This window comes from Adiantum capillus-veneris, chromosome 17 (genome assembly GCF_014529385.1).
Source record: "Adiantum capillus-veneris isolate H3 chromosome 17, ASM1452938v2, whole genome shotgun sequence".
NCBI lineage: Eukaryota > Viridiplantae > Streptophyta > Polypodiopsida > Polypodiales > Pteridaceae > Adiantum > Adiantum capillus-veneris.
The window spans coordinates 150,820,469-150,847,620 of NC_140947.1; the positions used below are offsets into that span (position 1 = coordinate 150,820,469).

Below are 27,152 nucleotides of genomic sequence, written 5' to 3' on the forward strand. Positions count from 1 at the left end.
GGGACAATAGTAGATAGGCTCCAGGTATCAGGCAAGCTCTCACACATGCCACGGTTAAACATAACTGTTAGAAGCTCTGCTAGTAAATCTCTGGCATGCATGAAATGCTCAGCCACTAAGCCATATGTGTGTGGGCATGGATCGGGGGGGTCGAGAAGGGGGGGCTGCTCAAGAACTGTGTACAAAGATGATGCATACTGGTCCCAGGCCTATGTAGAATTGATGGCAGGGGGGGGGGGGGGGGGGGGGGGGGCGGCTCATGAAAGAGCCTGCACGCCTCACGTGAGTCCTGACTCAAGAATAGCTGGTATAGATCTTGCTCTAGGCGAGCCAAAAATGCCCTCTTCTTCCGCTGCACTGGGCGTTGGAAGTCAATCTGTGAGTGCCTATGAGTGTTCCTCCCCAAAAGCACCTCTCTCTGAAGTCTAGCTCTAGTGTGCCGGCATTCCTCATCATACCAACTGTTTTGGGGCATGCTCCCTAAACGGCGTCTTTGCTCAGGCTGGGTGTGTGGGTATGCCTTTGCTGCTGCATCATGTAGTGTCTGTGTCAGTATAGTAGTAAGCTCCTCCAGGGGTCGCCCTGGCTCCTCTGTGACAGGCGTCTGTAGATCCCATCTATGTATACAAAGTCCGTCTCCCACATGAAGGTGTAGTGAGTAGGGGCTGCTGCTTGTAGCCTGTGTGCTACACTAAACTGAAAAGAAATGGTTAGCGATACAAGAGCATGATCCACTGCAACACCAACAGGTCTGGGTCCAACCTTGAGGTCCTGGATACTAGAGATGAGGCTCGGTTGTGCCATGACATAGTCCACTGTGCTGGCTCCATGTCTGTGTGGGAAGCATGTGAAGCGTCCTAAAGCAGGAAACCTCTGTATGCCATTCAAGATGGCCAGTCCATGTGCGGTGTCCATGTCTATCAGGTGTTGTCCATATTCAGTATATTCCGCATCGTGTGATAGTCTGGACAGGCCCGTCTCTACAACATCAGCTCTCTCAGCATCTCCGCTGAAGTATTGTAAAACACTGTCTGGTGATGGGCAATCCTAGCATTGAAGTCCCCTAGAATGATAATGTCACCATCTCTAGAGAACTCCCATATGTCATCATCCAAACTAGAAAAGGGGGACTGTCCTTTGGGTTATGCATAGACCGATGTAGTCGGGGGAATGTAGAGATATCTGCCTGTCTCTGCTTTCAATCTCACTCACATGTACCTAGCCTGCTCATCCCTGCGGGCTATATGTATCAATGGCTACAAATCCTCTCTAAATAACACTGCCACTCCCCCCGAGCCCCTTCCTCTGTGCTCTGAGTGTGTCTCCTGTCTGTAAGCTGTCTCCCATCTGTATCCACTGATGTGAGGTGTGTCTCAGAGTAAAAGATGATGTCTCTTCTAGTAAAGCTATCCTCAGAAGCACCTACATCAAGACGCATGGATCCATTACAGTTCCAGGCCGCCACTTTGAGTGTGGTCCCATAAGTCTCGCACCGTCATGTGGAGCGTCGCTCGAGTATTACTACTCTTCCATCTCGGTAAAAGGCAATCTTGCCTTTCCCCCTTGCCGCTCTAATCTCCGCCATTACTTCCTGCATATGAGCGATCTGCGAGAGAGTAAGATCATCGCCGAGAAAAATGCCCGTCACTTTAAGAGTTCGCCTTTTCTTCAAGAAGGACTTCTTCGCTTCCATGGAGGGAAAACGGAGGATGAGTGCCCTTTCTTTTGAGGTTTCCCCACTGCTTCCATTTTTCATCATGTTGCCCACTCTCCAGGCTCTTGTGTGCGTCGGCTCATGAACCCCCATCAAGGCCATGAGTTCTTTCACCTCTTCGTCCACATTGCCTTTGTCTTTAAGACCGCAAATTCTCACATGTAAAGCGCGCACACGTCTTCTTTGCTCTTCCTCTAGTGTCTAATTAATGATAGTGGGTGTGGATGTGGACGTTATCTCCTTGCCTTTTCCTTTCTTGGCCACCTCAATCCATTTCTCGGCTTCATCCGCCTTCTGTTGAGTTTTTGTAAGAACATCCACCCAAGAAGTCGTCATCTCTTTGTGTTGCTCTTCTTCCTTTTTGATGGCCCGTACTTGCTCCTTGATAGTGTTGATTTCTTCGATTACTGAGGGTTGCAATTCGCCCTCTTCCAGTGTGTTTCTTGATCGTGCTTCGGCGAGATCTTTTTTGAGTGACGCAATCTCTTCGTCCTGAGCCGTCACTCGGTCTTCAAGTGCGCTTATCTTGCTTTCTTGGATCAGGACGCGTCCTTCGAGCATATTTATTGTGCCCAATAGATTGCGGTTTATCTTGGTAATAGTCTTCGTCATTTCCTCTTTGCACTTTTGAATGGCATCCTGTAGGGGGGTCGGCTTTATCGCTCAGCTTCCTCATGCTCAATCAGTGTCCGAAAAAGAGCCACTAAGCGCACATATGCATCCACACTATGCATACATTGTCTCCCGCATCAAGCATTCCACGGCGGGTAAAGATACAACCACAGCCCACTGTGGGCGTCATCCTTAAAGCCAAAAGCCAAAATAATGGAGGGCCTTGCGCCCAATGTCTTGTCTAACGCTGTCCTGCATACACCACAAATACAAACCTGTCCAAGCTGTCCCACACAACGAAAACAGCCCTGGGTCTGCTCCTGTTCTAGCACCTATAGTACTAGAATCGGCCTTTTTGATTTTGTGATTTTCCTTTTTGCTTTTCGGTGGGCAGTGCTTTCCGCAAGGAGAATTGAAGCAAAGCAAAAATTAAAAATTAAATAAGAGCAAGCAAATTAATTAATTTGTGTTTTAGTCAAGGTGGAGGCCACGGGCGAGGGCGATGGGAAGAGGACGAGGATAGGTTCAATGTTGAGAGAGAGAGAGAGAGAGAGAGAGAGAGAGAGAGAGAGAGAGAGAGATCTCAACGTCTTCTAGACTCTAGAGGCCGAACTTGGCCTATGAGACAAAACCATGTACATGTGTGTATCCTTTGGGTATCCAAAAAATGATAAAAGTGCTGAAAAAGAACTGAACTAAAGTGATACAAGACCAGAGATGAGGTGGTATAGTGCTGTAGTAATCAGATAAGAGGTGGGGTAATACATGTACGAGTATATTGAGGGGATGGAGCTCTATCTCTAGTAGATGTGAAACTATATGCTCAGGGGGCACAATGATGAGATGCAGTCTAGCTCCATCCGGTAGAAAACTAAGGGTGTAGGATATCATGCATAGGAGGGTAGGGTGTGAAGAGCTCCTGTAGTATGGCAGTTGGGTCGGAGAAGACTCGCTGTATCTCTCTTTGTCTGGCCTGCTCATGCTTTGTTCGAATCTGGTAGATCTTCCTCTTGTGTGCTCGTCGAGCATGATATCCCTCTGCTCTGGGTGGTCTCCTGGCTCGGATCACATCTGCCTGCTGGAGAGCGACCCCTCTCTGTGTAGTGGTGCTGGAGTCACTCAATGAAAGAAACCTGTAAGTTGGGACTGTCTACTCCCACTGGTTGACTGTAGTATCAGGTCTCTATGTCTCTTAAGGAGAAAGCGCCCAAGCTGTCTCTGGTCTGTGGACTCCATAAGCTCTCTGAGTGTAGGTTGCCGTGAAAACAGGGCAGGGTAGTGGCAGTGAAACATGTAAACATCCATGTATCTAGGCCTCTGGAAGAAGCCATCCTCTTAAGTAGTCAAGAACTGATCCTTGTAGCAGTACATCTTCGGTGGAAGAGGCTGTCTCAGAGTGATCCATGTCTAAGGACCTACAAAGGCCAACTTGACCTATAGGACAGATCATGTATCGCTGTCTACTGTATTGACTTTGAACCGATCATATTATTAACTTCATTTGTCCTTTTGAATTGGTGTGTTCATAATAAATTACATCAATTTGCAGTGGATGGCAAAGGTAGGTCCACAGTTAGCGTATTGATACAATTTATATGGGTTTAATTGCCCTTTTTATGATTAAGGCTTCGTTGTTTGGGTCCCATCCAATGTTTAATTTGTCATGCACCAGGATTTCATTTTTATTACAAGTAGCATCATTGTCTACCACTTATTTTTGTGTAGATGATGGCTGGAATGCACCGTGTGGGCAGTGCAAACAATGTGGCAAATTCAACGCGGCCCCGAAAAGAACGTCGTCTAACTTATGTTCTCTGTGATTCACAGGGGCCCAAGGTTTTTAGCAAAAAATCTATTGTGCAAATGCATGGGTTTATTTTATTGAGTAGCATCTAATTATTTGTTACTTCTCTTTTGCAGCATTGTTCTGGTATAAACTGCCTAACAGCTAAATCCCTTCCTGCTTCTGATGGTGGAAACATTGTTTCTGTATTTAGTGGTAGCCGTGATGGTACTGTTAAAAGGTGGGAAAGCAGAGATAAAGCAACCATTTGCACTGGAACATTTGAGTCTCATGTTGACTGGGTACGTTTTTTTGGACAGTTTGTCCACTTTAGCCAACCGATATAGCCTCACCTTATGTCTATTCTTTTCAGGTAAATGATGTTGTTTTGTCTGGCGAAACATTAGTTTCTTGCTCATCAGATACTACAATCAAGGTATTAAAGCTTTATTCTCCATTCCAGATCCTGGTCTGAGTTACATGCAATTTGTGTAATTTGGTTGGCATGCGGATTCTGGTTTGCAAGGCTAGTTTATCCCAGGCCCAAATTATTCATTTCAAGTTTTCAACTGAAATGGAAGATAATGGGGTTTTTCTGCTTAATTTGAGTTGATGAATCATGGTGGGTTAAAACTTATCTAATGGGTGTGCAATTTGAAAGAGCCCAAGGGGTTTTAACCTGCAAAAGAAGCACACCTTTAATACACGGAAATCGTTACTGTCCTTTTATGATGGTTTATAAGTGGGCTGGCCATTAAGGAAGTACAAAAGAGCTCTTGACTGAACTATTGAAAGCAGGCTGTTTTATCCAGTTTTTTGTTGTTTAGACTTGGGGAGCTTATTCAGACGATGTGCACTGTTTAAAGACATTTCATCAGCACTCTGATTATGTCATATCCTTGGCAGCAGCAAAGCATGTGAGCAAGTTGGTTAACTTTACTCCATCTGTACTTAAAAATATCGGGCTCTTGCCTTTAAAACTGTGTGATAATGAGCATGGATGTGGTTTTTGTGCATGCATTATAGAGCAATTTAGTTGCATCAGCTGGACTTGGCGGTGAAGTGTTTGTATGGGATCTTGATGCTGCAAATTTGCCGCTATCAAAGGCAACCGTTGAAGGGAACGGATGTGAAACAAATGGTAGCTCTGTGACTTCAGCCCTACTGACAGCTGGGGACTGCTCTAATGTGACGGGCTATAATGCTGCTGTGCCAAATGCAGGGGTCCCACAGGGCTATACCCCAATAACAGCCAAGGGACATAAAGAATCAGTTTATGCATTGGCTATGAATGATACAGCTACCATTTTGGTCTCTGGAGGCACTGAGAAGGTTGGATATCAATACGCTGTGTACCATTTTTTTCTGGATTATGCTCTCCTTGGCAATCATTTGTTCGTCACTGTTATTTATGTGATAGGCAGTCCGAGTGTGGGATCCTAGAAGTGGAGCAAAGACAATGAAACTAAAAGGACACACAGACAATATAAGGGCCCTTCTGCTGGATCCTACTGGCAGGTAGATTGGTTAGAGAGGCTCTGTTGATATGCTATGGGAAACATGATGTGCATTCTTTTGTAGAAGTTCTGTTTTGACAGGGTCTTTTGATTTTGTCCTGTTTGTCTTACAGACAGTTGTGATTTGTGCTTTTGCGCAGGTTTTGCTTGTCAGGATCTTCAGATTCAATGATCAGGTATGCAGTAAGTGTCAAGGATTTTTTATGTAAACATTGTGCGCTGGCATTGGGTACACATGTGTGTGCCTGAGTTTTTCTGCTGTATTGACATCATAACATAAACTACAGGCTATGGGATCTGGGACAGCAGCGATGTGTGCATTCATATGCTGTCCATACTGATTCTGTTTGGGCCCTTGCAACCACTACTTCATTCACCCATGTTTATAGTGGTGGGCGTGATCTTGCAGTAAGTTTGGCTGATTGTTGGATTGTTTTTCAAGGACTGCCCTAGGTGTTTCTTGATCACAGACTGTATTGCGATTACAGGTCTATTTGACAGATTTGTCATCCCGCGAGAGCTTGCTTGTGTGCTCAGAGGAGCATCCTATCCTTTCTTTAGCCTTAGAAGGTGATGAATGGTTGTGGGTTGCGACATCAGACTCTTCGTTTAATAAATGGCCTACCAAGGAGCGGAGCTCTGCCAAAAACTTGTCAAGGGCAAGCTCTTTTGTGGCTGGAACTCTACCATTTGCCAGAGCAAGGGCTTGCCTCGAAAACTCACCCCCTGTAAGTAAAGTTTTTGCTCATTTGCCGTTAGTTTGCCTTGTCTCTCTAAATAAATATGCTAAGATCGCCAACCCAATTGAAAGAACTTCACATTTCAAAAAATTTCTCTGAATTCATGGTGGATAATACCTCAGACTCCATTAAACACAACACCGACATGTACTGTGCCTGGAACACCAGCAATTGTTCGGCACACGGTTCTTAATGACAAGCGTCATGTTTTGACCAAGGTTTGGCTCTCTAAAATTGTTAAATCACAATTTATAATCAAGCCATCTGAACCTTGTTGTTTTTTGTGCAAAAGAACAGGATGCTGCAGGAATTGTAAAGCTTTGGGAAATAACCAAAGGAGCTGTGATTGATGATTTTGGCGAGGTGAATTTATCTCTAGCTGGCTCTGAACAATTTGATTGCATAATGTAGGAGCTCTAGCATTATTATCTTGAAGCCTTAGTTCTTGAATGGATTATATTTACCTTATTGTTCTGATAGGTTTCATTTGAGGACAAGGAGAAAGAGTTGTTTGAGATGGTATGAATTGTGTTCTCATAACATCAGTCTAGAGTACTTGGTTTCATGGGCCCAAGTATTATAGTTAATTTTCTGCTATCAGGTCAGTATACCTTCATGGTTTACAATAGATACACGCTTGGGTAGCATCTCTGTGCATCTCGAAACACCTCAGTGCTTCTCAGCGGAAATGTATGCTGTCGATCTTCAAGTTCCAGGAGCTTCAGAGGAACAAAAGGTGTGGACTGCTTCAAACTTTAATGTTCTTTATAGAAAGGATGAAGTTTACACATTGAGCTGAAGAAGCGGCAAAAGGTCATGTCTTGCTGTTACTTTATAGGAAAAGGCCATCAAAATTCCTCTCTTTTTACTATAGACCGCACTACTGCCTCAGAAGAGAAAAATTATCACTGTCGAGAAAAAGTTTTCTTCCAGAAGAATAATATGTAATATATGTTTAGGTTCACTAGAATGAACACCAAATGTTATAATTCATTTTTTCAAGTGTAGATTCAATACTGCTTTGTCTAAAATTTTTACCATGGGTTCTTTGTTAAATGCATGAGCTTTTGCTTTGATTTTGGGCTAGTTGGAGTCTGGTTTGAAAGATTAACAAGGCTCGCTTTAACAGACAATCACAAACCATCCTCATACAACATTACAGGACAAATCTCTTAATCTTCAATAAGCATATTAAGGTTAGCATTGGCATGTGACGGACCAAACTGTAGAATGGTGTTCATTTTGTGATGCCAGGTTTAAGATGCTTGGTGAAGAGGTTTAAGATTGATTTTCTACTTTTCTAACAAACAAATATGCTGCTCATACCCTGGAACCATAGAGGGGCACCGCGTGCCAACTGAAAAGATGGAGTGGCGGAGCTCCACTCCCAGATGCTCTGGCCTCAAAATCCTGGCACCTCGTTTCAAGTGATTTGCACAAGGTACAACTGTTGGGGAGAGAACTCTCTGCAAGTCTGAGCAGTCAGAATCCCAGAGATCTTCCCCAAGGTTCATATTTTGAGGCTGTAGGCTTGCGTCCAAAAGCATCTAACACAAAAAATTGACGTCCAAATTGCGTAAGCAATGCCATGTTAGCAGCCCTTAAAACACGAAGCAAATTACGGGATGTCAGTACGGCCTGCAATGTCATCATCTGCCACGTCAGCACTTTTGTGACATGCCCCTTGTCACAACTTGGTGACATGGCATGACACTAGCTAACCAGAAGAGTGTCCGAATAGGCAGCGGGTGATGCAATGAAGACAAGAACTGGCCTCCGATCCGATGTACATATCAACTCTGATCTGTCTCAACTCTTATAAGATCCTCGGACACTTGTAATGCTACATACATGAACAAGGAAACTGTGGAGAAGAGAGATCACTGAGGTAGAAAGAGATAGGACATCTGTGTGTGTGTGTGTGTGTGTGAGAGAGAGAGAGAGAGAGAGAGAGAGAGAGAGAGAGAGAGAGAGAGAGAGAGAGAGAGAGAGAGAGAGAGAGAGAGAGAGAGAGAGAGAGAGAGAGAGAGAGAGAGAAATGAAATGAAATGAAATGAAATGTTATATTAACGTCTTCAAAAGGCCAAAGTGACCTATGAGACCAGAAAGTTACAATGTGGTGGATCTGATACAAAGTCAGAGTCAGAGTAACAAGATGACAACAATGACAAACATGAAATGACAAATGTCACAATAAAATACTGAGAGAGAGAGAGAGAGAGAGAGAGAGAGAGAGAGAGAGAGAGAGAGAGAGAGAGAGAGAGAGAGAGAGAGAGAGAGAGAGAAAGAAAGAAAGAAAGAAAAGAAAGGTTTTTAACGTCTATGTCAGGCCGAAATCGGCCTATGAGACAAATCAAATGTACAAGGTGTGTATGTCATCCGTCTATCGGAAAGACAAATGAAATGAAACAAAACTGATACAAAACTGAACTGAATGTAGGTAGTGGGGTATCTGAGGAGGGATGGAGCTCTATCTCTAGGGGTATATGCATGTCTATATGCTCAAGGTAGTACAATCATGAGAATGCATCAAGCTATCTAGCTCCATCCTGTACTAATGGGGGGATGTAAGAGAGAGAGAGAGAGAGAGAGAGAGAGAGAGAGAGAGAGAGAGAGAGAGAGAGAGAGAGAGAGAGAGAGAGAGAGAGAGAAATGAAATGAAATGTTATATTAACGTCTTCAAAAGGCCATAGTGACCTATGAGACCAGAAAGTTACAAGGTGGTGGATCTGATACAAAGTCAGAGTAACGAAAATAACCTAACAACAGTACAAAACAAAGATATATACTATGGGATCCGAGACTGTATGTGAGCTAAGCAAAACTGGGCGGCTTATCACAAAAAATCTAGCATCGGTCGTTGGCGAATGTCATCAATTTCCTCCATGGTTAGTAGTCTGACAGGGCGTCGTGCATGCCTGGCCAGCGTGCTCCGAATCTTTTGACGTAGCCTCCGTCGGTGCTGTGTAGTCCTTCGCAGTCGTGGGCGCCTGGATTTCCCCAGTTCAATCGCTCGGTCGATCAATGTGCCTCTGGTGTGAGACAAGGGGGAGCTCTGCTGTGGGAGTGGCTCTTGCGGCTGTCTCGTGTCTGCTCTGAAGAAGTTTGTGATCCGTCTTTGAGACTGGCTAGCCCTGCCATTCATCAGGCTCTCTCTGTGTTTGCGCAGCTCGAGCAAGAACAAACCTAGGCATCTCTGATCTTCGTATCCCATTACTCTTGAGAGTGGTCCAAAACCCTCTCTGAACAAGCAATGGAAGCGGCCTCGTATCTCGTAGTAGGCCGGGCAGCAGCATGTATAATGCAGCTCTGTCTGAGGTTCCATGTCACACAAGGGGCATGTCCTGGCCTCTGTTGGTACTCCGCTGTATCTCCCAGTTTGAATCCGCAGCTGGTGAGACGATGTGCGTATGGAGAGATCTCTTCTGGGGAATTGCTTTTCGAGAACGGAGTTGCGTTTCGAGCGTCGAGACTTTGAAGGTAACGATTTTCATGTTCTGATCTTTGAGTATTTGATTGCAGGTGTACTTCCTCTTCGTGAGGGAGTAGGAGCAAAGGAAGGCATGAGCCTTTGCAGGAGAAAAGCGCTCTGAGGAACTAGAGCCAAATCAGCCCAAGGGTTTCGTACCCGAGTTTGGGAAGTAGATCCACGGATCAGAGAGAGGTAGTCTCTCAAGTTGTGATCCGGAAGTTGGGATTCCCAAGTAAGGACTTCGTGTCCGAGAAAGCAGAGTTGTTCTGCGGGAAGCGGACTCTGGAAAGAGAGTTGGAAAAGAGTTGCAGGGATGCCATGCCCCGAGTCTGGAAGGTGAGATCCAAAGGCGAGAACCTTGATTCTCGAGGAATTGGAATAAGGAACGGAAGTTCCTTGGAATAGGGTTTTGCCCTAGGAATCGGAAGCTGAGGCTTCCGAGAACCATCAAGTCTTATTCTAGAACGAACGTGGTAATACGTTCGGTTCAAGTGCTTGTATAGACTTCTCCTCAGTAATAAAGATACTATTACAGGGGGGGACCAACCCATCTTTTGGTCCCCAGTACTGTGTCGATCTTCTCACTCTCTATCTCTCTCTCTATTTATTTCTCTCTATATCCTCTGGCTTCAGTAATAAGTGATAAATCCTATTTATCCGAATGTATTTTATATTGTTATGCGCTCCCGTTTGTGACAGTGGTATCAGAGCATGGTCTCCTCTCTTTCTCTGTAAAGGAGGACGACTCTGGGCAGATACGGGAAGAAGCCATGACAAGCCAAGAGAGAAGTAAGCAGGCGGAAACCTAAGTCCTGCAGGAAAAGCTCGCAGAGTTGGGAATTTTTTTTTTTTTTCTCTCTGCAAGAAGTCGACACAAGACTTGGGATTCTCTGAGAAGGCGACAAGAGCATGATGCTCAAGAACGTAGAAAATCCAAGGAGCGGAATGCTCAAGATCCTTAAGAATCCTCAAAATATTCATGAACATCAAACCATAACCATAGCCAAGAAATCCCGTCATTTCGGGAAGGATATGAAGAAGGTCTCTAGACCTAGGAACACTCCAGTGACCAGTCAAGTTTGATACTTTTGACGGAAGGGAAGATGTCCTGAAAGCTACTGCTTTCATTCGACAGTTTGAAGTTGCCTTTGCAAACGGCAATTTTTTAGAAGCGTCGAAGATGAGGCATGTGATTAAACACCTCAAGGGGATTGCAAGTACTTGGTGGTATACCAAAGCTCTGCAAGGAACTTACAACAAGACTTGGATTCAATTCAAGACTGAATTTTTTGACAAATTTTTTTACTCTATGCTTTGAAGAAGGCATCCAAGAAGATTGGGATCAGTTTGCCCAATAGGAACACGAGTGAGTCAAAGCAAGTAGTGGTTCACTCTTGCCAAGGTAGCTCCATTCTTGATCCTCTCTGAGGAAGGAAAGATGAACAAATTTAACGAAGGACTTTTGCCCGAATTTGTAAACCCATCTGCAAGATACTTTGTAGCAGATGGTGGAGTCAGCAATACAAAGCTGAAAGTGTACACCTTAGTGTACATAGAATCCAATCCCCGTGGTGGGACGGGAAACATTGAACACAGAAAGTTTGGAGTAAGGGAATTAAATCTAACTCCTGAGTTCTTGAATAGAAGACCCTTGAACTTTAAGTGAGAGGCAGGTTTTTAATCAAAGTTACATCTTTGAGGAAATCATAAAGTGCATTATGCTTGTTTACTCTTTTGCACGAGGTATGGTTGTGTCTAACCAGGACAATCACTCTCGAGTGTTTATGAGAGTAAGGTTGAGTCAGAACATTGTTTATACGATGAACTGCTTTGCTTAACCATCCGGAAGGTCCATGATTGATCTGGTATCCGGTAGTTCTCCAGCAAATTACCTGCTATTGCGGGTAGAGAATTATGAAGGAACCATTCTGAGTTTTCAAGCAAAGAAAAGCTTTCATGAAGCTTGAGTACTCTTTAAGCCCACACCCCCTACCCGGTAAGGGAAGACATGGTAGATCCACGGATCGGAGAGAGGTAGTTTCTCAAGTTGTGATCCGGAAGTTGGGATTCCCAAGTAAGGACTTCGTGTCCGAGAAAGCAGAGTTGTTCTGCGGGAAGAGGACTCTGGAAAGAGAGTTGGAAAAGAGTTGCAGGGATGCCATGCCCTGAGTCTGGAAGGTGAGATTTAGAGGCAAGAACCTTGATTCTCGAGGAATTGGAATAAGGAACGGAAGTTCCTTGGAATAGGGTTTTGCCCTAGGAATCGGAAGCTGAGGCTTCCGAGAACCATCAAGTCTTATTCTAGAACGAACGTGGTAATACTTTTGGTTCAAGTGCTTGTATAGACTTAAAGATACTATTACGGGGGGGGGACCAGCCCATCTTCTGGTCCCCAGTACTGTGTCGATCTTCTCACTCTCTATCTCTCTCTCTATTTATTTCTCTCTATATCCTCTGGCTTCAGTAATAAGTGATAAATCCTATTTATCCGAATGTATTTTATATTGTTATGCGCTCCCGTTTGTGACAGAGTGGGAGCCCAATCCACCTATTTATTGATTACAAGGGATGCCCAAAAGCAGAGCCCCAAAAGCTATCTTTTGAAAGCTTTGAAAAATAAAGCAAATAATCCCCCAAAAGCTCTTCAGCCTTGCGTAGAAAATCAGCCCACGCAAAAGCTTGAATTCCGTTTAGCTTTACCAGCGTGAAAAGCAGGATCCGTACAACCAGCCATGCCAGCCTTGTCAGCAGATTTTCCGTCGCAAATCATGAGGGTCCGTACACTGCCACGTCAGCTGTGTTAGTGGATTTTCCGAGATTGTTTTCCGGCCAGCTTAGGTGTGTCCGGTTTGCTACCCACTGGATGTGATGTGTCTAGGGCTATGCCACATCACTGGTTTGTGATAAAAGTGGATGGAGGAGGACCTAGCAGATACTCCTTAGATATTGGAACTTCACCTTGAGGCTTTTGGTGTAGCTGCATCTATTCCGAGAGATCCCGCAGATCAGCAAGGTTGAATCTGGTGTAGACGAGATTGCACAAGAGGGGAGTTACTTTGCTCCTTTGTCGGATATTACCGAGATGGAATAAAGTCACTGATTTCCCTTTGGATTTCAGGGTACTGATATGCTAACACTATTCTGCTTTATGACTTTATGAATAAAGTACTTTAAAATGGGAATTCTCGAAAATGAATCTGATTTATGTATGCTCTCTCATGTGATTTTGTTTGAGTGCAGGTTTGAAAGACGAAATGACTGCAACATTTCGGTCGTGGGATTCTATGGACACGATCGCAATAAGAATAAGTTAATCCAACATCAGTGAGGTCCAATGTGGATCTAGATGCGATTGCTAAACATGTTGCCGAGAGATCATTGTCCTAGATCTCAATGGATTTTATATTATTTGATTTGAATGTGATGTGGATGTTCAGTGAGTGTCGTCTTTGTGCAAGTGCTGGATTTGTGTTGTCTAGTGCGTCAGTACTTAAGAGTCACTGTCTACTGAATTGGTTTATGGCTTATGTCTGATTTTGCAACGGTAATCGAGGACGATTACAATTCTTTCAAGAGGGGGGTATGTCACAAAATGATGATGTGGCATGGCCACTCGGACAAATCCTCGACAGAAAAAAATGAGTTAAAAGTTATTCCAGCTTATGACTACTTTCCATCAGGGCCCAAGGGACACTAGAGAAATAAAATATGCCAATTGCGTAGAAGGTGCTGACGTGGCAGACTGTACAAACAGCCCTGTGTTTTACATTGATTGTTGATGTGGCAACGTACAAAAATTCCGCAAATTCCGCTAGCATCTTGGAGCGCCAGTTTTTAGGTCAAGATGCTTTTGAGTTGAATCTTTTCTTGTAATTGCTTTTGAGACGCCAAGGGCCTACAGATATGGTACCTAGAGGGCCTATTGTACTCAGATTTTTTGACGAGCAGTGAGCAAAGAGGACCCTCGGATTTTGTAACTTTGCTCAAGTATTAATATAAAAATAAATACTGAAAGGGCGCCAGACTTTGGGGCCAATACCTATGGGCATGGAACTATGTCGGCCGTGTCCAGTCTATTAATTTGTGATAAAGTTTGTGAAGTGTTTAAGTGATTCTCTTATATGTCGTGCGAGATTGCCGACTTAGGGTGTCCAAGTCTATATTACATGCCGAGTGGCCTATTTTTTCCCACCTAGTTCCAATCAATGGAATAGATCACTGCCGAGGGGCCTAAAACCTAGAAGAAGAAGTAGAAACAGAAGGAATGTCTGACCAACTGACAGATCAGCGGCCGAGGGGCCTAAAACCCTAAAAGTAAAGAAAACTTGTTTAAAGAGCTTGAAAGTGGCCGAAACGAAGCCAGACTAGTTTATGTGTTTTATGCTTTGGGCCTTTAAATATGAACCTTGGGGGCCCTCTCTGGCACTCTTGAGCGCGCAGGTTACAGAGGAGGTGCTCCCCGACTGTTGTACTTTGCGAATTAGCAATAGTAAAGAAATACCGAAAGAGGTGCTAGCGTTGGGGCCAGTGCTCTCTTGGGGCGGAACTCCGCCGCTCCCCGTGTCGTCTCGTGCATCGCTTTCAATTCAGTTGTTATTTGAAGTGCTTAAAGTTGTTCAGTATGTTCTTTTTCGTTGGCACGTGGTGCTCGTCCTCGTGACAGTTGTATCAGAGCTTCAAGTGTGTGCTTTTCTGAAAGCACCTATCAAAGAGCAGATAGAGTAAGATGGTGCTTCTAGATTTTATGGAAAATTTTATGAAAGAAGCTTTGTGTCTGACCCCGGACTTATCAGCCACTCCCACCTTTACTCTATTGCGCATCGGGCGCGTTCCCGTCTTCATTGCTCTGTCCTATAGGGCCATAAAGATCACTTGCAAGAAAAGGATCCAAGATTTTTTTGTGAGCCGTTGTTTTTCTTAGAGACAGTGCCATATAGTGGTGGATGTCTACAGCTACCAAGCCGCACACTCCAAGGACTTCGCAAGCCTTCAAGAAGTTGCATGCCTTCAGATATCTTCCTTCGGAGTGCAACTTCTGGTAGAGAGGGGTATCCCAGAATGCTTACAACTTGAAATTTCTCGACATCTCTCAGTTGGTGTCTCTTCTCAAGCTGGTAACCTTGGAGGTCCGGTGTGATCGCTGTCACGGGACTGTGACAACCACTATATATATTTGTTGGTTTCTTTTCCTTAATTTTTATTTAATTTTTGGGAACCTCTTGTTAAAATCACAAATGTCAGACATTGCATGTCAAGTGTGAAATGGCCGTTGGCCAAGAGTCTCACCGGCAGGAGTCAAGGCTAGTCAGCCACGAGATGGTTGGGCCGATCAACAATGGAATCTCACTAGTAAAGAAGTGGCTAGGCTCGGTTAAAGTCATTTAGGCCCCTCTGTAGGACTTTATAAGTTGGTGGGTACTAGGAATTAAATCTAAAGGGAGCAAACTGGACACATGGTAGTAGGAGAGCAACTTGCAGGTCAACTCTCTCCGGAAGGTCTCATCCAAGAGGGGGCGCCCATTTTTGAGGCTGGAGGCTGATTTTGAGTTATTGTGCTACATAGAGTGTGTGAGTAGTGGGTGCAGGTGATCACAGCTTTAATAGAAAGCTTGCCTTCTCCCTTGTCTCATGCAGCGCAATGATTTGCTCTGGCGCATCTCTCTCTCCCCTTTGCACGTATGGTAATGCCCCACTAGTAGGGCTTCTCAGATGACCATGTACAGTTTTGGGGCCTTTATGTGTGTTTGCCAAGCCAAGAGCCTTCTGTACAGGAGTCGGATTAGCTAATTGCTAATCCCCTACAGGTTCGTACAGTTCCATCGTTAAGGAATGCGAAAACGGAGAGTTTTCTTGGGTGAAAACTTGTCCAATTTACAAGGGAACAGTCCCATTGCGTGTGGGAGTACCTAAGACACGCGTAGACGTGTTTGCTCCGCTCAAAATGATACGAAACAAGGAATTACAGCCTGCTGTGTTTTTTTGCAGGTTTAGGGTTTCGCACCTAAACTGCAAGGTAATGCCAGGGGAGCGTGGGAAAAGCCTTGGGTGCTTGTATAGGCTGAAATTTATTGCAGGTTTAGGGTTTTGGCCAGTTTTGATGACTACAAGGTGTCGTTGTCTGCTTGGAAGCACTCTACTTTCCAAGCCGTGGTTTGTTTGAAGTGTAATTCCTAGTCACAAGCTCATTCGTGAAGTTCCTTTGTGTTGTAAAGTTCAAGTGATGTTAATCAGTGTAAAGATTGGGTGAAAGCCAAAGTCTATTGCCCTATGGGTTGGTTTCAATTGTTATGTCTTGTCACTACCATCACCGCCAAAGGAACAGTGTCTGTCCAAGAGCTGATGGACCATGTTGTGGTCGGCTACGACCTTATGGAAGGAACCTACCTGTAATTTTTTGTGTAAGTTTCAGGTTGGAAAGTCACTCGACTTTTCGAGCTCGACTGATGTCAAGTTGCTTTTGAAGTTTGAATCTGTTTGGGAAATTGTTTGGTGATCTTATTGGAAATTGTTTGAAATGGGTGATATCAGTTTTGAACTTGTATTGGTGTCGATTTGAATTGTTTGACTCTGGTTTTAATTCTGGTTACAATGATTGGTGATTTACTCCCGTATGGAGTAGTTAGAAATGTTGTTTGGGTATTGTCTGAACCTTGGAACGACGCAGATGGGATGTCTGGGGAGCGTTTTGTTGTGTGCTGGAAAACTCCGCACGACGCAGACGGGATGTCTGGGGAGGGTTTGGTTGTATGCTTGAACCTCCAAACGACGTAGGTTGCGGTCTGGGAGGCGTTTGGTTGTAAAAGGCCTCTGTATCTCCCGGCCTAGACTTTTTTAAGGTTATGCAGGAGGAGTGATGAGGGAGTCGTTGAACAACTCATGGCTCGGATGTGGATGGTTATTTGTGGGGGGAGTGTTCATCGGCGACTTTATGTTTCTATGTCTTGTAACATCTATATGTGAGCTTTTGTGTTGCATTGTGATGTGCAACCACTGAAAATATTCCTTATTGGATGAGATTCTTTTGGGAAGCCAACAACCCAGAAAATCAAGAGTTGAGATTTGGAATGAGGATATACCCCTTATCGCAAGAGATTCTTCTTGGAAGCCAACGACCGAGGAAATCAAGAGCTCCGATTTGGAATGAGAAAATTGATTGTCTCTCAGAGTGTCCCTCAAAAAATTTTGAGCTAACTTGGGTTGTTTTGCATATATGCTATGATCGAGGACGATCACTTTCTTTCAAGAAGGGGGGATGTCACAAATTGCTGACGTGTCAAGTTACTAAAGAATGGAGCCAACCTGTAGCACTGATCGAGGGGCCTAAACCCTAAGAAGAAGCAAAGATGTTTTACCAACTTATAAAGCCTTGCCGAGTAGCCTATTTTTAAAGAAGAGTTCCCACCAAGTTCCAACCAATGAAATAGATCCTGGCCGAGGGGCGAAGAAGAAACAGAAGGAATCCTCAATCAACTCACACATCAGTGGTTGAGGGGCCTAAAAACCCTAAAAGTTAAAGAAAACTTATTTAAAAGCGCCCGAAAGTGGTTGAAACAAAGTCAAACAAGTTTATGACCTCAAAATATGAAGATGTGGCACTTGTACGGACATCCGAGAATTTGCGGCGGATTTTCAGGGAAATCCAGAAATTTTAGGAAAGATATGGAAAGGGGCGCCAGACTTTGGGGTCAATATCTCTGGGCATGGAACTATGCCGAACCATGTCGTCTCTCTGAATTGTGATGAAGTTTATTAAGTGGTTTTCAATTCCTCTCACATGTGTCGTGCCAGATTCTCAACTTGGGGTGTCCAAGTCTGTTATACAAGAGCCTCTTGCACAGGTACCGGATTAGCTAACTGCTAATCCCAAACAGGTATAGGTTGATTTAGAGAGATTCCTCGTGAGAAATCTCGTCTAAATCAAAGGGCAGTTAGCCCTACAGGTGCGAGGACGCAAGGGCTACCTACAAGTGCAGTCGGCACGCAAATCTTAGCCAAAACAGAGAATTACAGATTGCTATAATTTTTGCAGGTTTAGGGTTTTGACCTTGTTTTGTGCCTAAAGGTCCTAGGAGCTTCAAGGTAGCTAGGGAACCGCCAAATAGGTGTTCTGTGAGGCCTTCTACTATTGTCATGCTGTCGAAATTGGGGGAATTTTCAAGCCAATAGAAGTGGGACAACTCGTAGAAGTCTACAAGTTTTTTCCAAGTTCAATTGGAATAAAGAAATACCGAAAGGGGTGCCAACCTTTGGGGCCAACAGTGTGTTGTTGTCTACGTGGGAGCGCTCTAGCTACCAAGTCGTGAAGTGTTTGAAGTGATAATTTCAAGTTACAGGTTTATTCGTGAAGTTACTTTGTGTCGTAAAGTATAAGTAAAGTCAAGCAACTTATAGATCGGGTGAAAGCTAAAGTTTATCGCCTTTAAATGAGGCTACAAGCCAGTTTCAAAGGATGTGGATGAATTTTTACGCACTTGTTTGGTGTGTCAAAAGGTCAAGTTTGACAGGGACAAATCTATAGGACTCCTATAGCCTTTATCTATTCCAAACCAACCTAGGAGAATATAGCAATGGATTTCATCTTCGATCTTCCAAAGACTTAAGAGTCCGCGTGATGGTAGTTGGATCTTCATCGACATATTTAGTGAGCAAACTCGCTTCACATCGGTAAAGAAGATAGTGAAAGCCAATCACTTGGCCAAAGTGTTTGTCTTGTAGATTTTCCGATTACATGGCATGCCTATATCTGTAGTGTCGGATAGAGACCCCAGATTCACAAGCTTCTAATGGAGGGTAGTGTAGAAGAATATAGGCACTCAACTTAAATTCTCATCCTCGTTTCATCCACAGATAGGTGGCAATCAGGGAGAGCCAACCTTGTGGTTTTGGACTTGTTGAAGTCCTATATCTGTGATCTCAAGACTTACTTAGAGATATTTTTCCTAGTGGAGTTTTCTTACAACAGCAACATTCAGACATCTATGGGGAAGGTGCCATTTGAGATTCTCGAGGGTGTCAGAAAGGTCCTATTGATTCTAGGCACCAAGGACATGATCTTTGAAGCAGATCAATACACGTGGGATCTAGATATTGCTTTTGCCAAGGTAAGGGAGGCTTAGCAGAAGTCTCAAGCACGGCATAAGAAGGCAGCAGACGAGCATCGACGTGACTTGCAGTTGAAGAAGAATGATTGGGTGCTACTTTGGTTTTTGTAATGGGAGGGCACCACGTGCCTACTAAAAAGAAGAGACTAGAAAAGACTTTTAGCACTTAAAAACAACTTAAGCAGAGAAAGAGCAAGAGAATCCACGTGAGAGACACAGAGTTTTGGAGTTCCACTCCCAGAGTGCACTGGCTCCAAAACCTGTTGGAAATAGGGTTGCAGGGAAGCACTCATAGATTGGAGAACATGAAGAAGCTCAAGGCACACAATAGAGAGTAGTATTACTTAGTGTTCAATGGAAAGATAAGTTAGCCCTAGAATGATGGATGTATATACAATGCATGGGGAAAAAAACCTCCTAGCGAGGGAAAAAATGCCTTGGCGGTTCTAAATGTGTTGACACACATCACTATTTTTTTGTCGTATAGCGGACATGCAAACTTCACATTGTGAAGTTTTCGTTCGGGTTACGACCAGTTGATATTGTGCTAATTCTTTCTATCTTTTGTGGTGCGTATGCCCTATCAACTACCTCATTTTTGTACTAATTTTTCCGATTTAATGCTTCTATTAGTGCTAGGCTTCATTATGGCTGAGTCTGCCCTTGATCTCCAGAGTCATGATAGAAACTCAGTACGTTGAACTTTGTGTTGATGTATGCTCGTGTGTGTGTGTGTGTGGTGTTGTGTTTGGGAGCATATGTTAGTACCTAGTTCTACACCCACTATTGGGCACTGACGACATTAGTGGGGATGTCGTGGTATTTAGTCAATACTATCCATGATGAAGCTGATGGTTATATTGTCTTGTGGGTGACTACCTTGGGTCTATACCTTGCACTTTCCTTTATGGGTGAATCTGGGCTTATCCTGGATTCATCTAGGTATATTTTTTAGTCGTATAGCGGACATGCAAACTTCACATTGTGAAGTTTTAGTTCGGGTTACGACCAGTTGATATTGTGCTAATTCTTTCTATCTTTTGTGGTGCGTATGCCCTATCAACTACCTCATTTTTGTACTAATTTTTCCGATTTAATGCTTGTATTAGTGCTAGGCTTCATTATGGCAGAGTCTGCCCTTGATCTCCGGAGTCATGATAGAAACTCAGTACGTTGAACTTTGTGTTGATGTATGCTCGTGTGTGTGTGTGTGTGGTGTTGTGTTTGGGAGCATATGTTAGTACCTAGTTCTACACCCACTATTGGGCACTGACGACGTTAGTGGGGATGTCGTGGTATTTAGTCAATACTATCCATGATGAAGCTGATGGTTATATTGTCTTGTGGGTGACTACCATGGGTCTATACCTTGCACTTTCCTTTATCGGTGAAGCTGGGCTTATCCTGGATTCATCTAGGTATATTAGTCCACATATGTATGGTGGTAACAAAACCCTTCGGTATTTCTTCATATTGCTTCAACTGGTTACACCTTCAGGGCTCTGCTCTGGTTTTCCTCAAATCTTTAAAACTAGAGTGAGACCCCCCTTCTCATATTCAAAGGACCATGGCCTTGAAAAGCATGATTTTGAAAAGCATGATTTTGAAAAGCTAACTCATCCAAAATCTTAAGAGCAAAATTTGGCGCCTAGAGGGCTGCGAGGGCAAAACACGAGTTGTACGTATAACACTGCTATGTCAGCATATTTTTTTTGTGATTTTCAAGCTGGTCCACGTCAGCCTCTCTACGCAATTTTGGAGGTTGTTCTTCTTTAGGTTTTAGGCCCCTCAGCCATAAACTGCAAGTTGGTAAGGTCCTTTGGATTTTAGGCCTCCCGGCCAAGCTCTGGAAGTTTGGTATGGTTAGGATTTTAGAGTCCCAACCCTCTTGGTCTCAGTGAAGTTCCAATCAGATTCTTTAGTTTGATAACCCAAGGGTCAATCCGAGGGTCATCCAATAATTGAGTGATCTCGTCCATATCAGAGCTCTTGATATGCTGGCGTAGCAAAGGCAGCCATCACGTTCAGTCCACGCTAGTCGGGGTGTCTCTATGCACTTGATTCATATGCTTCACAAATTACGATGCAACTCAGATGATTACAGATGCAAGCACAATACAGAGAGACATAAACTCATGAATACGTCCCTCTAGAACCAAAGTCCAGGCCATGAGATACCAGAGATGTGGATAATAGGGGTAGGCATACGGGGCCCGGGATCCAACGGTTATACCTAAGTGGTGGCGGTGGGTGAGGTGGTGGCAAAGGTGGTTGCACCGGGTAGATAGAAGTCAGATGGTTGGACGATGTTCGTGAAAATTTCCCCGATCAGAATAGAGAGTGAGTGGGTTTTCGAGAGGAATCCCTTGCACTTTTTAGTGCCAGAGGAGGAAAAACCTGGGGCAACAGAGGTGGCAACATATAGTTCAGAAACTGCTGGAAGCTTTGCTTGGGATTGCCTTGGCATCATCAGGTATGATGCTATTATTGCCATATGACAAAGACTCATTACACTCCAACTGAATAGAGAACAAGTCACAGTGCGAGTCAGATGGATGGAGGACACATCCACTTGAACTCGTTTCTAGTACTAAAAATTGAAGGACACTTTGTTTGGGTAGAATGTTTGAAATTGTCTGAACTTTTTAGATCTGGTTTGGATGTGTTTGGAACTTGCTTGGTACTGTATGAATGGGTCAGCAAGCATGCTTATTTTGTACTAGTGAAGGCTGATCATTTGCAAAGCTGTTTGTCTCGCACATCATTTTGTTGCATGGGATGCCTACATCTACCATTTTGGATAGAGATCCCTGCTTCACCAGTTTGTTTTAGTTGGTAGTCTGTGAGAATTGTGGGTACTATACTCAAATTCCTGTCTTCATTTCATCCACAGACCGATGGACAGTTAAAGATAACCAACTCGGTTGATTAAAACTTGTTAAAGCTGTATCTCTGAACTAAGTCTTAGTGGGAGCGGTATTTGCCATTGCTGGAGTTCGCTTACAACCATTTTCCACACCCTCCCAATTGGGGAACCATACTACCGGATTTGTCCGAGCCCGATTGAAGTATGATTGGGAGGGTCTAGTGTTTTACTACATTCTACGGTTTTGTGCCCCTTTGTAGTGTTTTTAAGTGTTATATGTAGGTCAATTTTAGTATGCCGTATGGAATCTGACATATGGAATCCTCGGGGGGTCTGATCTGTACTTATTTGGTACTTCCGTCGAAGTATGTTGTAAGCATAGTTTTACCCGTCTTTGCTTACCGTCTGAGTCCGATGTATGGTTGACGTATGGAAGAACTATGCTTACAACATACTTCGACGGGGAGGCACCATTCAAGATTGTTGAAAATGGTGATGTCTATACCTAAAGGGCAAGGGTCTATGTGTGTCTATAGGGCACAATTACAAGCCTTACGGACTAGATTATTTGTAAAAACCCCTAGTGACATGAGTGGGAGAGGCAAGAGATCCGGCTCAACACTAAGGGGGGGACTAAAGATTTGGCTGAGGACCAAAAGAAATGCTAATGAGCATAGATTTATGAACCTATCGTTGTAAAAATTGGAATGTCCTTTATATGTATGACCTTCACACTCATGATGCCAAATGTAACACTCATTGGGGGTGTTGAAGCACAAAAGGTGCAAGTGTAACTGAAAGCGTGAAAGAGGCTGGTAGGAAAAATCCCACATGTAAAGCATACAAGCCTATGTCGTATAAAAGGAGGCCTTATTGTCAATGCAAGCCAAGCAAGTCATTTCAAGCATCAAGTGCTCTTGAGTCCATCAAGTAAGTTGAGTTTCTTAGTACTCCTTTTTTTCCATTATGTTGTATATTGGCTATTTCGATCCTCCATAGTTACACCCAGTGCCCACCCCACCCAAGAACCCCATCTCAATCTGCCACCCAAAAAGGTAAATATGGCAAGCAAAACCATGGAAAAAGAAACAGCAAACAAAGAAAACAGGAGAAAACAAACAGCAACAAAACTCTCACTCACACAGAGAGAATAGGAGAAACAACACTAAATCAAAAAACAAGAAACTCCTTTTATCATAATAAGCCAATTGTTATGCATCTTGTACTGTTTGCAACTTTCAGTAGAGCTTTCTCCTTTTGAATGATCAGGGTGTCTTTGCACCAGATTTGCTGAAACTTTTTGTAAGCCTCCTTTAGTGTTCACAAATGACCAAAAAAAAGAAGATCATGTTAGATATGATAGTCAGTTGTAAGTTGACTTGACACTATTGTCAAATTTTGCAGTTGAATCTAGGTCAAGAGACACTTCGTGGACTATTCTCACATTGTCTGATACATAGACGGCAGAAACCAGGAGCGTTACCTATTGCAAACGGAGACCTACAATCCAGTCGTGAGGTTGGAAATGGTAACCATACCAATGGGAAAGCATCAGCAAACTTGGTATCACAAGCGACCCTGGAAAGTGGCAATCCAATTGTTTATCCAGCCTTTGACTTCTCAGCAGGCTCGTCTCCTTCAATCATTTCTGAGGGCTCTCAAGGAGGTCCTTGGCGAAAAAAGTTGTGGTTGCTTGTGGAAACTGACGATGAAAAAAATCTTCCGTCATGGTGTTTGGATTGTTTGCTGCATGGAAGGCTTCCTCCTAGGGAAAATACGAAGTATGTGGTGCTTTTTTCATATCCTTATTATTCTAAACTGTGCTTGAATGCAGTGGTATTTGTGGTGCAGCAAATAACTAGTTTGTGCCCTGTCAAAATAGGTGCAGTTTCTATTTACATCCTTATGAGGGATCCATTGCCCCTGTGATAACGCAGGGGAAGCTGAGTGCCCCTCGTATACTGCGAATCAACAAGGTACATTTTTACCTATCTATTTGGCATTGACATAATGAGCATGTATAATGACACCAAATCAAAATTTAAGAGAGCTGAAAGTGAGGCCTTTACTACAGGGAAGATTTAGTCCAGTTTACATTATCCTCTACTGACTTCATTCGACTCCATCAAAGTTTATTGATCTGGGGTCCCAGTTTCTGCAGTCATTTGTCCTAAGATAGGATTCTGAAGGTGCTCCTAGAACCCAGGCAGGGCTTTGTCTTCGAAGGTTGGGCATGAAGAACTGTGTTATATCTTGGGTACTGACATCGCAAATGATGGCTAGGGGGCTAGGTAGACAATGGCTATCAAATTCATTAAATGACTTTGTTTGTTGAAGTGCAGCTCATGAGTTGTATAATGGCACAAGGGCCTGTCAATTTTACTCCATAAACTTGGTCTCGACACTGTACCCACTATCACTAAGCTGGTTCAGTATTTCCACGACACTGTTAAAATTTTGAATGCGAGCAACATGAAAACCCTGTTAGCAACATGAGCAATTAGTTTAACACAGCAGGTGATGCAATAGGACTCAGGAGAACTTTCAAGCTACCGGAACATTTGGTGCTTGGGTTTGGGTATCGTAGAAGTACTACGCAGGCTCTTGCAGAACATGTTAAGGACCCATTGAAGAGGTGGGTAAAACGTATTAGAGGGAATTTAGACAAAGCAGTTTTTCTCAGGAGTGCCAGAACAGGCACCAAATCATGTGTACTAAGTGTGGTAGTTATATGAAGGTTTTAATCTGAAAGAGTCTGGACTGCTTTTATTAACCCGCTTTTTTGTTACGCTTTGTCAATTTTGTCATAACAAAACCCCTGGGCATTTTGCAGGTAATCAACTATGTTTTGGAGAGGCTTGTACTCGAGCGAACACCAGAGGAAACTTCTGCATCACAAAGTAGCAGCCAGCATCACACTGTGAACGGTGTGAGTTCTAGGAGTAGTATGAGGACTTGGCAGCTTGGAACGAGGCCTGAAGTTGAAATTTTGTGCAATCAGCAGGTAATTTGCACTGGACACTTAGTTGTTGAGAGAGGGATGATGAACGATAAGCAGCTTGATCATCTTTCACATCTAATCAATGTTGAATTGACAGCTCCTTCGTCCTGAAATGAGCTTGGCAACTGTCCGACAGTACATTTGGAAGAAGCCTGATGATCTATATTTGTACTACAGAGTTACTTCAAGCAAATGATACGCTTGGGTGCCTTTTTCTCTCTTATTCATCACAAAGGAAGGTAGCTTCCATTGTCATGTCTCCCCTAATAGCAGGTTGCAAGTTTATCGAAGGGGATCTGATGTTGGCACTTTGAGTATATGTATACCAACACCCCCATTGTGATTGTCGCCTTGGGGAGGGTTATGGAGACGTTTGTTGTATAATGGCTAGGACATCCAAGTGTTTTTTGTACAGAGCAGGTTATGCCATAGTTTTTATAGTTAAAGTCTCTCTCTCTCTCTCTCTCTCTCTCTCTCTCTCTCAGCCACAATGTGGGCTCTCCATTGCATTTCTCATCAGCACAATCCTTCATCAATGAGAATCACTTATCAGGCATATACACATCACATGTATCTTTGATCTCATAGGTCATATTTGACCTCGGAGGACACTAATTAAATCTCTCTCTCTCTCTCTCTCTCTCTCTCTCTCTCTCTCTCTCTCAAATTGAGCTAGACAGACAAGAAGAAGTGGGTTGCTACAATTGTGAAAAAATAAAATTGTGAGGCCCGCTTTGCTTTCAATTGGCTTAAATAGAAATATGAACTCTCAAGTTCTCCCTTATTTTGCAAAAAGATCCTCTTGTTTTGTAAAAGTTGAAAGTACACATATCGTTACCTTTTCAATTGCTGATGGTAAGGCTATTCGATGAGCATTGTATCACAAGGGTCTTTGATGAAGCTTGAGAGATGGAAATGATGGCGGTGCATAGAGATTTGCACAGATCTCAAGAGGGATGGATGGCTCACAAAATGTCAGCGGCATTGACTTCCTCGTTCCTTGGTTTGGCCTTGAACTAGGGCCCTTTGAGTGGGTTTGGTTGTCCAACACTCACACTTCACCACATGATCATGCACATGCAAAAGTAAACTTGGATGCCTTCCTATGGATGGCTGACCTCACGAAAACCATGCTTGTGTTCGACACTGTCAACTCCACAACTTTTATTCTCATTGTTTGAGCAACCATCTTTCATTGCTACATTAACACGGTCACGAATGCTACAAGCTAAACCTAAACTTTACTCATGATAGTCCCTGTGGCATTAATGATGCATCTTAATTGTTTCATAGTTACACCCTTGTTATGTTGTCACCAAGGAAGCCACACACACATATGCTCACATGTGCACACACGGAGGTTTATCATCCCTTTTGCTATAAGGTGGTTCCTACCGTACCCCTCTTCCATGTCACTATTTGTCATCGACACTAGTCTACCAAGGATATGGCAAAAGATAGTGATGACAATCATTACAGATAGGGCCATGTTGCATGACTTACACAAGCAAAACTTGAGTTGAACTTGCAAACAGACTCATCCTCTATGCAAAAGCTCAACACTAACATTCTGTTGCTTTTGTCATAAATGAATGGGCCACATCCCTTGATGAATGTGGCCCTTCAATCCCTCGTTTCCAAAAAGGTGGTATTTAGTGCTGAGGAGGGTAATTGTCATTTTATTGTTGTGCTATGACCATATTGTAAATAGAAGCTTTGATGAGCTCCTATTTGGTTCATGCTTGTGTGCTAAGTGCTATGGTTGTGGGGTGCAAAACAATAAGGTTTTTATTTGATGATGAGAAAATGAATCATCGGTTGAAGTTGCAAGTTTTCACATCCATCATCTTAAGCTCTCTTCATACCTTAGTTATTGAGGTGAACCACTATTTGATGCATCTTTGACAAGCTAAAATTGCAAAGTCCTAGCAAGAAATCCAATCGCGCTTGAACTTTTGTGGGATAAGTTTTAGTGGAGAATCCAACAAATCTTTTGCATTTTCCCCAAAAACCAAGAGGGTTGTAAGTGTCCTTTTTCTCTTGTTAGAATTTTTTTTTCCAAGTCTTGTTGAGCTACAATTTTTGGCATTGAAAGTTGGTTAAAGTTAAATTTTACGCATTAAAATTACCAAATCTCGCATTGATTTGGAGCTCCCCCTTGAGGGAGCTTGGTAAAAAGCAGCACTACACTACCTCTTACACCCACACAACCTTTTACCCCATATGCCATCCGCTTCCTTAAGTCCACAATCATTCCGTTGTTATTGCTTTTCTATCGCCCTCTACATGTCCCTGATGCGTCTAAACGTTGTTGGCCTTGCTAGTGCTGCTAAACCGCAACCTCTT

At 43.4% G+C, this 27,152-nt stretch overlaps 1 protein-coding gene across 3 annotated transcripts in view; it reads left to right on the plus strand.

Moving 5' to 3' along the window:
• The window catches only part of LOC147438323 (uncharacterized), a 56,120-nt gene extending 30,865 nt beyond the window's left edge, over window positions 1–25,255 (plus strand). Inside the window, exons 2-19 of one of the 3 annotated variants that reach the window (XM_086487607.1) lie at window positions 4,052–4,162; window positions 4,247–4,411; window positions 4,483–4,545; window positions 4,937–5,026; window positions 5,136–5,250; window positions 5,332–5,441; window positions 5,530–5,627; window positions 5,767–5,802; window positions 5,914–6,034; window positions 6,115–6,354; window positions 6,489–6,584; window positions 6,664–6,729; window positions 6,847–6,885; window positions 6,968–7,102; window positions 23,210–23,586; window positions 23,688–23,781; window positions 24,639–24,809; window positions 24,904–25,255. In XM_086487607.1, coding sequence (XP_086343733.1) covers window positions 4,052–4,162; window positions 4,247–4,411; window positions 4,483–4,545; window positions 4,937–5,026; window positions 5,136–5,250; window positions 5,332–5,441; window positions 5,530–5,627; window positions 5,767–5,802; window positions 5,914–6,034; window positions 6,115–6,354; window positions 6,489–6,584; window positions 6,664–6,729; window positions 6,847–6,885; window positions 6,968–7,102; window positions 23,210–23,586; window positions 23,688–23,781; window positions 24,639–24,809; window positions 24,904–25,002 — 2,226 coding nt within the window. In that variant the 3' untranslated portion in view covers window positions 25,003–25,255. Of the gene's footprint in view, window positions 1–4,051; window positions 4,163–4,246; window positions 4,412–4,482; window positions 4,546–4,936; window positions 5,027–5,135; window positions 5,442–5,529; window positions 5,628–5,766; window positions 5,803–5,913; window positions 6,035–6,114; window positions 6,355–6,488; window positions 6,585–6,663; window positions 6,730–6,846; window positions 6,886–6,967; window positions 7,103–23,209; window positions 23,587–23,687; window positions 23,782–24,638; window positions 24,810–24,903 lie in introns of all 3 variants that reach the window. The other 2 variants (XM_086487606.1, XM_086487608.1) reach the window with 2 other exon arrangements.
• Window positions 25,256–27,152: the final 1,897 nt, after the last annotated feature.